General features: G+C 51.2%; 2 protein-coding genes across 2 annotated transcripts; one reads left to right on the top strand and one right to left on the bottom strand.

The window, feature by feature from the left end:
* Positions 1 to 2,342: 2,342 nt before the first annotated feature.
* LOC147214987 (potassium voltage-gated channel subfamily A member 1-like) lies at positions 2,343 to 6,762 on the top strand. Its single transcript, XM_086140362.1, has 3 exons — positions 2,343 to 2,619; positions 2,712 to 3,470; positions 5,027 to 6,762. Exons 1-3 carry the CDS (start codon positions 2,503 to 2,505, stop codon positions 5,930 to 5,932), a joined length of 1,782 nt encoding a protein of 593 aa, XP_085996488.1. The 5' UTR covers positions 2,343 to 2,502; the 3' UTR covers positions 5,933 to 6,762.
* A 1,191-nt stretch (positions 6,763 to 7,953) lies between these two features.
* fgf21 (fibroblast growth factor 21) lies at positions 7,954 to 9,973 on the bottom strand. Its single transcript, XM_086140784.1, has 4 exons — positions 9,673 to 9,973; positions 8,711 to 8,788; positions 8,536 to 8,639; positions 7,954 to 8,451 (listed from the first exon to the last, which is right to left on the bottom strand). Exons 1-4 carry the CDS (start codon positions 9,800 to 9,802, stop codon positions 8,170 to 8,172), a joined length of 594 nt encoding a protein of 197 aa, XP_085996910.1. The 5' UTR covers positions 9,803 to 9,973; the 3' UTR covers positions 7,954 to 8,169.
* Between the last annotated feature and the right edge of the window lie 1,049 nt (positions 9,974 to 11,022).

The raw sequence follows: 11,022 nt of genomic DNA, 5'->3' as shown, positions 1-11,022 counted from the left end.
AGTGGTGAGACCAGCGATGATGTTTGGACTAGAAACTGTTCCAATGACCCAAAGACAGCAGGCAGAACTAGAGGTTGCAGAGATGAAGATGTTGAGGTTCTCTTTGGGAGTGACCAGGATGGAGAGGATCAGACACATGGTAGATGTTTTGGAGAGAAGATCAGAGATGGTCGGGTCATGGACAGAGGAGGGATAGAGAATATATTGGTAGACGGATGCTGGAATTGGAGCTGCCAGGCAAGAGGTCTGGAGGAAGACCAGAGAGAAGATTTATGGACGTCGTGAGAGAGGATATGAAGGTAGTTGATGTGAGAGAGGAGGATCCAGAGAATAGGGTTAGATGGAGAAAGTTGACTCGCTGTGGCGACACCTGAAGGGAAAAGCCGAAAGAAGAAGAAGAAGAATATCTTCAACGCCTGGTCTTCCCGGAAAGCGTCACCGGACGACTGCTTTGCCATTTAACAAAATTCCTTGAGCTCCGGTCGAACCATTTTCGTGTGTCTACACACTCAAATGGCGCTTTCGGAAACAGCCTCGGACGCCCGTTCGCTTCCCTTCTTGTCGTTCCAGGCGTCCACCCGGAGCTCCTCCTCCTCCTCCTCTCGGAGCCTCTGTGGGAACTCGGTTCTCAGTGTGAGTCATGAAAGCGTGGAATGGCCGCCGGGAGGAGGACGTCTCCCTTCACACCTGACGCCGAGGTGAATCCCAAAATATTTACATTTAGAGAAGTCGCTTCCTGCTCACGCGCTCCTCACCGAGTTTCCCAATAGCGTCCTTATTACACAACCTTCCTCATAATGCTGGCATTCCTGCTCTTATCTGCGGTTGAGCAATCCCGAATCCCGTGGGCCGGACGCACGACTCTTCTCAAAGGTTCCTGAAAAATGAAAACACACACTTCGGGGGAAATCCAGCCACGCTCTTCTCTCCGCAGCACCTCCTGCTTCCATCCCAGGGCTGATTTATTGATGAAACCTGCAATGCTAAGCTCCAAATCTTCTTCTTCTTCTTCTTCTTTCGGCTTTTCCCTTCAGGTGTCGCCACAGCGAATCAACCTTCTCCATCTAACCCCATTCTCTGGATCCTCCTCTCTCACACCAACTACCTTCATATCCTCTCTCACTACGTCCATAAATCTTCTCTTTGGTCTTCCTCCAGACTTCTTGCCTGGCAGCTCCACCTTCAGTAACCTTCTACCCAGATCTTCACCATGGTTTGGACATGAGCACTCCTTTGTTCATGTCCAGAACATCTCAATCATCACTTTGCTCGGTCATACATGTCCTGCACCCCTATGACAGATTCTTCTCCTTCTTTCGGCTTTTCCCTTCAGGTGTCGCCACAGCGAGTCAACTTTCTCCATCCAACCCGATTCTCTGGATCCTCCTCTCTCACACCAGCTACCTTCATTCATATCCTCTCTCACAACGTCCATAAATCTTCTCTCTGGTCTTCCTCCAGACCTCTTGCCTGGCAGCTCCAACTCCAGCATCCGTCTACCAATATATTCTCTATCCCTCCTCGGTCCATGACCCAACCATCTCAGTCTGGCTTCTCTGACCTTCTCTCCAAAACATCGAACATGTGTCGTCCCTCTGATAGACTCATTCCTGATCCTCTCCATCCTGGTCACTCCCAAAGAGAACCTCAACATCTTCATCTCTGCAACCTCTAGTTCTGCCTGCTGTCTTTTGGTCATTGGAACAGTTTCTAGTCCAAACATCATCGCTGGTCTCACCACTGTCTCGTACACCTTTCCTTTTATTCTGGCTGAAAGTCTTCTATCTCTTCGTGCCCCTGACACTTTTCTCCACCCATTCCAACCTGCTTGGACCATCTCTTCACCTCTTCTCCACACTCTCCTACGCTCTGGACTGTTGACCCCAAGTACCTGAAATCCTCCAGCTTCTAGGAGGATTCCTCCAGCAAATCTAAGCTCCAAATGATAAGGGGATATGGGGTGCAGGAGGAAGTAGTTTTTGTCTTATGACCACACACACACACACACACACACACACACACACGCATACACGCGTGGCCTAACCCCTTTTAAATCCAGCCGATTATTTAAAAATAGCTTTTTACCGCTTTAAATCATCTCCTCGCCGTTGTTGCCAAATAACGAGCGGCTGTCGGTGAATGAGGTAGTCGGGGGCGTCTCGTTAGTGTGGCCGACGGCGAGCGCCGCCTCCCCCCCCCCCCCCTCCGGCCTGGAGGTGACATTTGATAGGAAGGTTGAAGGTTGTCCCACTGCTAAAATGGAGGGGGAGGACAGGGGAGGGGTCGGGGAAGTATAGCGGAGATTGAATTACAACAGGACAGCATTCCCAAAAAATGTTAAGGCGGACAACGTGAGTTTGCGAGGGGTGGGTGGAAGAGGAGGAAGAGGGGGACGGGACCAGACGGCGGATGTTCCCCTAGCGAACGGCCGGGGGGGGTTCAGTGTGAGCCGGAGCCGGTCGGACCGGGCCGCGGAACTCGGAGACGACTTTTTTTGCGTGGATGACGGATGGGCGCGATGACAGAGTAGCGGCGGGGACGACAAGCGGGGCCAGCGGAGGTGAGCGATATGGTCTTCCATCCTGCCTTCTGCCTGCGTCCGGACCTCGTCCAGCCTTGGTGAGAGGATTTCGTCTCGCTTTTCTGAACTGAAGGTGGGCCGGGGGGGGGGGAGGGAGAACATCTACAACGTCGCTGTTTTCCCCCTCCAGAGGGAGATCGTTTTCGAACGCCGGCCGCTGGTCAAGGGGGTTTGGTCCCGCGCCGCCGTCCGCCGAGCAGCGATGGACCACAGCGACCGGGAGGGCGACGAACATGGAGACGACAGGGGGGAAACCGACGCGGAGACGTACAAAGAGATGAAGGACCAGCTGAACGGCGAGGAGAAAGGGGAGAAGGATCTGAAGGGGAGCGAGAAGGAGAGGAGGAAGGAGCGGCGGCGCTCCGGATCCCTGTGGAGGAGCGGCTGGGCGCTGAGCGAGAGGCTGGCCATCAACGTCTCGGGGATGCGTTACGAGACTCAGCTGCGCACCTTAGCCCAGTTCCCCGACTCCATGCTGGGCGACCCCAGGAGGAGGTCGCGCTACTTCGACCCGCTTCGAAACGAGCTCTTCCTGGACCGCAACCGGGCCTGCTTCGACGCCATTCTGTACTTTTACCAGTCGGGCGGGAGGCTCCGCCGGCCCACCAACATCCCGCTGGACATCTTCATGGACGAGCTGCTGTTCTACGAGCTCGGCGAAGACATCATGAACCGCTTCAAGGAGGACGAGGGCTTCCCGAAGGAGGAGGAGCGGCCGCTGCCGTCCAACGAGATCCAGAAGAGACTGTGGATGCTGTTCGAGCACCCCGAGTCGTCCTCGGGCGCCCGCATCATCGCCATCATCAGCGTCATGGTCATCGTGGTGTCCATCCTCATCTTCTGCCTGGAGACGCTGCCCGACTTCAGGAGCGAGAAAGAGACGCGAGAGGTAGAAGACGCCGATAAACCGGGCGTCGATCCGCCCGTCGAACCCGAATTAAAGCTAAAAGATAGCGCGGACTCGAGGCGGGTCCGGTTCGAGTTCTTATTTTTCTCCGATTTCCGGCCCGGTTCGGAGCGATTCATCGGGTGTGAGACGGGTAACGCGACACCGCGGGCGGCAGGTGTTTAGTCAAACAACCTCTCGGCGAGTACTACGGTGCGTTAAGAGGAAAATACTGACAAGGGTACAACTATTGGCCAATCCGTCTGGAGACGCGCCAGGGAGCGAGGGGGCAGACTCCCAGGGCAGCTTATGATATGATTATTTCTAGCCGGCAGTTAAATCCGATACACTCGGACACAGGAGCCGCTGCACGGCGGGGCTGTGAAGACAAATACAAATAGAAGAGGGTGAAAGCCGGGGGGCTAGGAAACAGTTAGCCGCGTGGAGAAAGGTCACACAAGTGACCGGCGGGAGGGAAAAGGTGAGCCAAAGCCGGATATGAAGCTTAGAAACGGACACGGGAAGGTCCGGCGGGATGAACCGCATACGTCGGGTCATGTCGACACCGCCGCGCTACGAAAAGGGCCGCCGTCCGCAGACCCGGTGAACCGTGTTCGCTATCTTACAGGATCTCGGCGGGTTGGCGGGGGAGGGGGGCGGAGATGCGATAGCGACAAAGTTGGAGACGGATGAGGAGATGTTCATGAGACGCTCTCGTGTTTCTCTTCAGAGATCCCTCGGGCTTATATTTAGTCTGAGGAGAGCCCTTGGAGGAGATCAACACCTAAACATCCACCTTTAGTAATAAACACTGTCGGTGACCCGCTACTGAAAGTCATACGGAAGATTCTCGCTTTTTTTTTTTTTTTTTCCGGAACGACCTCAACGTCCCGCGCCATCCGACACCTCCTCGCGTCCACGCCCCCCCGAAAGTTTCGAATCCGATATCGAGCGTAAAATGCCCCGAAATCTCGGAAAGGGCCCCGGCCCGCTGGCCGGCTGTAACGTAAACTGACACAGAAGATGGAAAGACAGGTGGACTGAAAGAGAGATTGGCGCAGCTATGATTGAAATGTAAAGCCGCGGATGTCAGACGCTTTTATGACGTTGCCAAAAGGGACGGCCGACGAGGTGACGGACGACATGCCTCGTTTTAGAAAAACAGCGCCGTCGCCGCCGCCGCCGTCGCGGTGGGAGCTCCACGTCACCGGGCAAATATAGCGCGCTGGGAAATATCCGCGCGAAAGCCGGAAAGTGCAGAACGGACCCAAAGGGCACGTCTTTGTCGGAGGTCGCCCGGCCAGAGATGTTCCCCCGCAGCTAAGTTTAGCATCTGCGGTTTCATGCTAAGCTAACTCCGGGTGCCCGAGACCCGAAGAGGGCCCCAAAATAAAGATGGCGCGGTCCCCGACATAGACAGACGTCGAGGCTCGCCGATGCAGAATTAGACCGATATCTCCGGCGATGAGGTTTTTTTTTTTTTCTTCCGATTCCTCTCGCATCGGGAGGCGACGGAAATAACGGCGCTCCTCTCGTCTGCTCTGCTTCTTCTGCCTCAGGAGTATTTCTACAGGTATCACTCCCACAGCAAGAACGTGTCGGAGAACATGCCTCCGCCCAGCAGCGTTTTCCAGGACCCCTTCTTCATGGTGGAGACCATGTGCATATGCTGGTTTTCCTTCGAGCTCCTCATGCGCTTCTCCTGCTGCCCCAGCAAGATGCACTTCTTCAAGGACATCATGAACATCATCGACTTCAGCGCCATCCTGCCGTATTTCGTCACCCTGGGGACGGAGTTGGCGAAGGACAACGAGGCCAGCCCGGCCACGTCCTTGGCCATCATCAGGGTCATCAGATTAGTCCGGGTGTTCAGGATCTTCAAGCTGTCCCGCCACTCCAAAGGCCTCCAGATCCTCGGTCAGACGCTGAGGGCCAGCATGCGCGAGCTGGGCCTGCTCATCTTCTTCCTCTTCATCGGCGTCATCCTTTTCTCCAGCGCCATTTACTTCGCGGAGGCCGACCACGCCAACACGGCCTTCATCAGCATACCGCACGCTTTCTGGTGGGCGGTGGTTACCATGACCACGGTGGGCTACGGCGACATGTACCCGGAGACGGTCTGGGGTAAGATGGTGGGCTCCATGTGCGCCATCGCCGGCGTGCTCACCATCTCGCTCCCGGTGCCCGTCATCGTGTCCAACTTCAGCTACTTCTACCACCGGGAGACGGAGTGCGAGGATCAGACCGAGTACACCCACGTCACCACCTCCCTGTGGGACACCGGCGAGCGCGACGAGGAGGAGACGCAAGAGGGCGACGGCGATATGGAGGGCGAGTATTTCGCCGTGGAAGGTACGTGCAACCCGCTCAACGGGACCCTGCCGGGCCGGCTGTGCCCCGGCGAGAGCGCCGAGTTCGCGGGGGGGAACATCTACCTGAGGGAGCCTCTGGTCACCCAGGTGTAGACGCCCTCGGGACACCGGCCGAAAACGCAAAAGACGACGCCGTCGCCATTCATTCATTCATTCATTCATTCATTCATTCATTCATTATCTGCACCGCTAATCCTGCACTGGCGGGTGCAGGAGACACACAACCGTTCACCCTCTCAGCTCATTGGGTCTCCGCTGAATCTCCCGGGTGTTTTTGGACCTCTGCGGATCGTGGGAAACCCCGTGCAGATGCGGGGGAGAACGTGGAGACCCCACACGGAAAGACCGTCACCCCCTGTGGGAAGCCAACCAGGGACCTTCTCGCTTGTAGCGTAAGCGCTAACCGCCGTAGCCCTTTTGTTGTTTACCTCCGCGCCTTCATTTGCAGTTGAGATTCTCCACAAACGCCAGACATGTGAAAGGGGAAGCCGTTAATGGACTTGTACATTCTCAGGGTCATTATGTTAATGTTATACGAGATTTTTTTTTTTTTTAAAGTAACAGTTGCTTTTCGGGAAAGCGGAATGACTTGGTGAATGTTTATGTTTCCTGAAACTATCATGTCTTAGCGCTGTAGCTGAATGTTCAGACAGCAGCGTGAGCTGGAACTGCGTGCCCCCAGGAATTCTCCTGTAAACCAACTCCGCATTCTCGGAATTCTTCCGCGAGTAATACAAAGTTCACATTTGTGTACGTTTGGCTTTTGCTACCCCAAGCGACCGACGTGACGTGCGTGTTGTGTTGTAACGCGACCCCGAAGTCGTCGATTCTTCGAACCCTCCGACCGCCATCTTTGACGTTTTATCCGCGAAAGTCGTGTAGTCGATGTTTTTAATAAAGATTATATTTTTTTTCTAAAAAAAGGAACGCGTCCTATGGTTTCGGGGGGGGGGGGGGGGGGGGGGTTCTCCAAAGAAAACTGACACCGAAACAATAATCAGTCATGTAGTGTTGGTTTATTACATGAAATCTAATTAGGAGAAAGGCAATGATTTAATCCTTCTCTGCTCCAGGGCTGAATCTCCCACCCTAAACATTTAGCGCCAGCGTTCTGCCAGCCCGAGTCTCAGTTCCTCCGGTCGTGACTGACCTTTCCCGGAGCCGTTAAAGCCGTTAAGCCCCGGCCGCCGCTAGAGTTGCTCTCGGTTTCACTGCGTGGAAACGGACCTCGGTCCATAATAACAGGAGTGACGACCCGCGGGAGGCAGGTGTGCGAGCGCAACGCCGCCAGAAGTCAAGGGCGTCGGCGGGACGCGCTGGTTTTGCTGTGGTTTGTAATCGCTTGCCCGACGCGGTCGGTCGAGTAAATGGCGTGGTCGGATTATAACGCGTTTACTAAATCTCTAACCATTTCAAAGATTGTTAGACCACAGGCTCATCGCTGTGACGCTGGAAGGAAACTTGTTTACATTTTCAATGAAATGAAGTCAAATCAAAATGACGGTGGGCTTCAGACGACCTGGCGTGTCCACAAGAGGGCGCTGTATCAGAATCCGACCCAGACGTTGAATTTTTCATGTTTAATTCACAACATTTTTTATTTGGATGTCCAGAAAAGGCGTATCTACGATATCACCAACGTCCTGGAGGGGATCCAACTCATTTCCAAGAAGTCCAAGAACAACATTCAGTGGCTGTAAATAGAAAATCTGAAGTGTTGTTATGGAATAGTTTTTGACGAATAGTAAATAGACGAGGGATTCTCACCTTTTCAGTCCCTTTGTAACACTATTTTTAGTTTTGACTATTTGTAAGTTAATTATTTCCATTTATTAGGATTGAATTATGATGAAAGTATTACTATTACAGAGGCTAGACTGAAATGATTTGGACTTGTACGAAGGAGGAATGGTGAATATATTGGTTTAAAAATGCTAAGTTGGAACTGCCAGGCGGGAAACCCTTAGGAAGACTGAAGAGGAGATTTAAGGATGTGGTGAAGGAGGATGTGAAGTTTGCTGGTTTGACAGAAGAGGAATACAAGGGGAGGGGACATTTTTAAGACTATATAAATACATATATATTTTTTTTCAATTTTTATTCTTTTTGCAGATGAGAATTCAGACAGGTAGCAAATGTGAGATCATCCAGTATCATGACATAAATACAGAAAAATAGATTTATTTTAATTACATGTCACAGTTTATTCAGAGTTCAAAATTAATTTAATCTATTTATGAGCGATCTTAATGATAAAACAGTACGACTATAAATTACAAGAGAACGGTTTCAAGTGTAGCCAGGGCTGTTATTCGGCGGTCGTTGTTCCTTCAGTCGAAGAACTGCGGACTGACCACGGAGATCTGCCCCATTCCAAAAAGGTCATCGGAGTCCAGGTGGAAGTTTCTCTCCGCGTCGGTTTGTTCGGATTCCCCGTCGACGATCGGCGCGCTCCGGATCGGCAGGAATCGTGCGAACGGCAGGTTAAACCCGTCGCGGCTTCGTCTGGACGCCAGAGAGACGGGGAAGTCGTAGCTGGAGGAGAGGAAGCTGGTGTATCCGTCCGCCAGCAGAAGCTCCCTGAAGGTGCAGTCCACGGCGGCGTACTGCCTCTGGAAAGGAGAAGGTCACAGGCGTGAGATTTCGGCGACGGAAGGAGGCGAAGCCGGAGGCGGCGGCGGCGGCGGCGGCGTTACCTGCCCCCTCAGGGAACCCTCGCTGTCCCCGCAGAGGAACAGGGACGACATCCGTCCCTTGATGACCACGTGACCTGGTCTGACCGCCTTCAGCTCCAGCAGACCTGCAGGAACACACCACGCCATCAGACCGCCGTTTCGGACCGGCGAAGGGGAAAAATCGGGAAACACTCACTGTAAGGAGTCTGCACGGCGCTCCCGGACACCCTCCCGTCCCGGGTGATCTGCAGGTACATCCCGTGTTTGTGATTTTCTGCAGAGAAACCAAATCAATGAATGTTCTCGGAAGAAAAAAACACGCGATGAACCGTCACGAGGAAAGATAAGATAAGATAAGAACAACTGTAATGATCCCCGTAATTTCGTGGCGGCACAGATCTTGACTGCTGGTGTTGTTTATAGTTTTATTTGCAACCATTGAAAAACAAAACGTAAAAAACGACAACCACCGTAAAAGCTTGTGCCCTATTAAAGGTTCATATCAAAAGTAGAAAAATAAAACTTTCTCTAGCAAGCGCTATCGCAATACAACCGTTTTTCCGGCGGAAGTAAGAAAATAAAATCCTCTTGCCAAAATACAATATCAAATTCGGAAAACACAATCAAACAATTGACCTAAAATAATAACACATTTCAGGTGGTTGTTTACAACAACTTTATTAATCCCGAAGGAAATTGTTGTGCCAGAGTTACAGAAAATATAACAGTAATAAATAATAAAAAGAAAAAGGCAGAATTAGAAATAAAATTTAAACTATAAACTATAAAGTGTCTCAGTGAAACTATAAAGTGTCTTAGTAAACAAGTGATAAAACTATAAGTGTCTTAGTAACAAGTGAGGTAAGGAGTGCACAATAGTATGATAAAAGGAAAAATTGTAGTGTAGCTGTTATGAAATGAAATATTGCAGAGTTCTGAATATTGCACAGTGAAATGAAATATTGCAGTTTTTTTTATTTTTTTTATTTAAGGTTAAAGATAGGTTTTTATGGTTGCCGGCGGCTGAATGGAGAGGAATTAAAAAGTCTGATCTCCTCAGGGAGGAAAGACCTCCCGTGGCGTTCAGTGGAGCTCCTCGGTGGTATCAGTCAGGAGCTTCATGGACTCCTCAGCTGAGGAGCTGAGGAAAGAACGTACCTGTGTAAAAGTGTCCTTCTCTGACTTGACTGTCGAACGCCAGGATGGGGTTGGAGTCGGCGATGTAGAAAGAGCGGGAGAGGCGGAGGCAGGCGCTCAGCAGGAAAACAAATGAAAAACTCAAAACCATTTGGAGAGAGGTTTGGATTTTAAAGGGGTTTCCAAGAAAGAAAAAAATCTCTTCAACAAGGCAACAAATAAATAATCAGATTGAAGTCGGCGATCCGGACGAGTGGTTCTGCGAGGAGCTTGGACGGCCTTATAACGGCGGCGCCGGAAGGAGGTTCTTACACACACTTTGCACATGACTCAGCCCCTTTACAGAGAATCAATAAACATTTTGGGGAAAAGATAGCTTCGTTCACCTCGTGCACGGACTCCCGGCGCAGTCATTGACTGGAAGATGGGCCTGGATCATGTCTTGACTCCCCCCGACGTCTCCGTTGCTTTATCCTGCCGTCTTCTTCCAGGGGGTCATTTAAACGAAACGCAATTTCTCGAGAAAAGATCTGACGAAGTCTCGGTGTCGGGCCGGACCGAAGAAGACTTTCTGGGGTCGGGCGAGAAAATAACGGAAGGAGTGGGTGAGAAGAACCCACTTGGAGTGGATTGTGTTTATGTGACTGCAGCTGCGCCAGGGAGCGAAAGTGAGTCAATGAAGAGCTTGAGAAATATCAACAACGCTCTTAAGAAGTTTACCGGACACCTCCAGACACTTCACTCTTATGGATGATGCAATTCAGGATTTTTTGTATTTATTTGCGAAAAAGTCTTCCCTTTATTCAGTCATTATCTCCATTATTTCCCAATTATTGGGCCAGAGGTGGGGTTCGGCAGAGTCGGGGGGAGGCGGGAGAGGCCCTGCCTCACTTGCCAATCTTGGAAAGCAAAAAATGTAAAAGGAAAAAAAAAAGAATTCACTGCTTATATTTATCAGTCATTTCCACTTTTAATGTATCTTTCATTGAACTTCACCAGTTTTAGATTGTTTTTATCACATCTACTGTTCAAATACTGAGAAGAGACGCGCGGTGAGGCCGCCGACTGTTGAGCCTCAATGTAGATGGACAATGACGGCATGATCCGCACTGAGACCGGATCGCTGTCTCTCTGCATCTCGCTGTTAAAATGTTTAAACATTTTTGCACTATGAGCTACATTTCCAATGGGGTGTTTTTTTTATGTCAATAATTGTATTAGCCGCTACGAAAAGCCATTAAGTGAGGCACGCAGTTCTCCTGCCTCACGGTAGGGGGCGCTCATGATTCCAGGGATTTTTTTTTTTTTTTGCGATTTCTCGGCACACAGTGTGATTTTACATCGTTTGTGTGTCAAACTCAAGGCCGGATC

This window comes from Fistularia commersonii, chromosome 33 (genome assembly GCF_037954325.1).
Source record: "Fistularia commersonii isolate RoL2024-O1a breed Wild chromosome 33, RoL_Fcom_v1.0, whole genome shotgun sequence".
Taxonomy (NCBI): Eukaryota; Metazoa; Chordata; class Actinopteri; order Syngnathiformes; family Fistulariidae; genus Fistularia; species Fistularia commersonii.
The sequence above is the reverse complement of the archived record's forward strand: the minus strand, read 5'-3'. Positions and strand labels throughout refer to the sequence as shown.

What these genes read in the sequence shown, in the direction of transcription:
- fgf21 (XM_086140784.1), bottom strand. Translation starts at nt 9,802, where the DNA reads ATGGTTTTGAGTTTTTCATTTGTTTTCCTGCTGAGCGCCTGCCTCCGC. An exon ending in CGCCGTGCAGACTCCTTACA is followed by an intron (nt 8,640 to 8,710) that starts GTGAGTGTTTCC and finishes GTGTTCCTGCAG; the next exon opens with GTCTGCTGGAGCTGAAGGCG. An exon ending in AGGGTTCCCTGAGGGGGCAG is followed by an intron (nt 8,452 to 8,535) that starts GTAACGCCGCCG and finishes TCTCCTTTCCAG; the next exon opens with AGGCAGTACGCCGCCGTGGA.
- LOC147214987 (XM_086140362.1), top strand. Translation starts at nt 2,503, where the DNA reads ATGACGGATGGGCGCGATGACAGAGTAGCGGCGGGGACGACAAGCGGG. An exon ending in CCGGACCTCGTCCAGCCTTG is followed by an intron (nt 2,620 to 2,711) that starts GTGAGAGGATTT and finishes TTCCCCCTCCAG; the next exon opens with AGGGAGATCGTTTTCGAACG. An exon ending in GCGAGAAAGAGACGCGAGAG is followed by an intron (nt 3,471 to 5,026) that starts GTAGAAGACGCC and finishes CTTCTGCCTCAG; the next exon opens with GAGTATTTCTACAGGTATCA.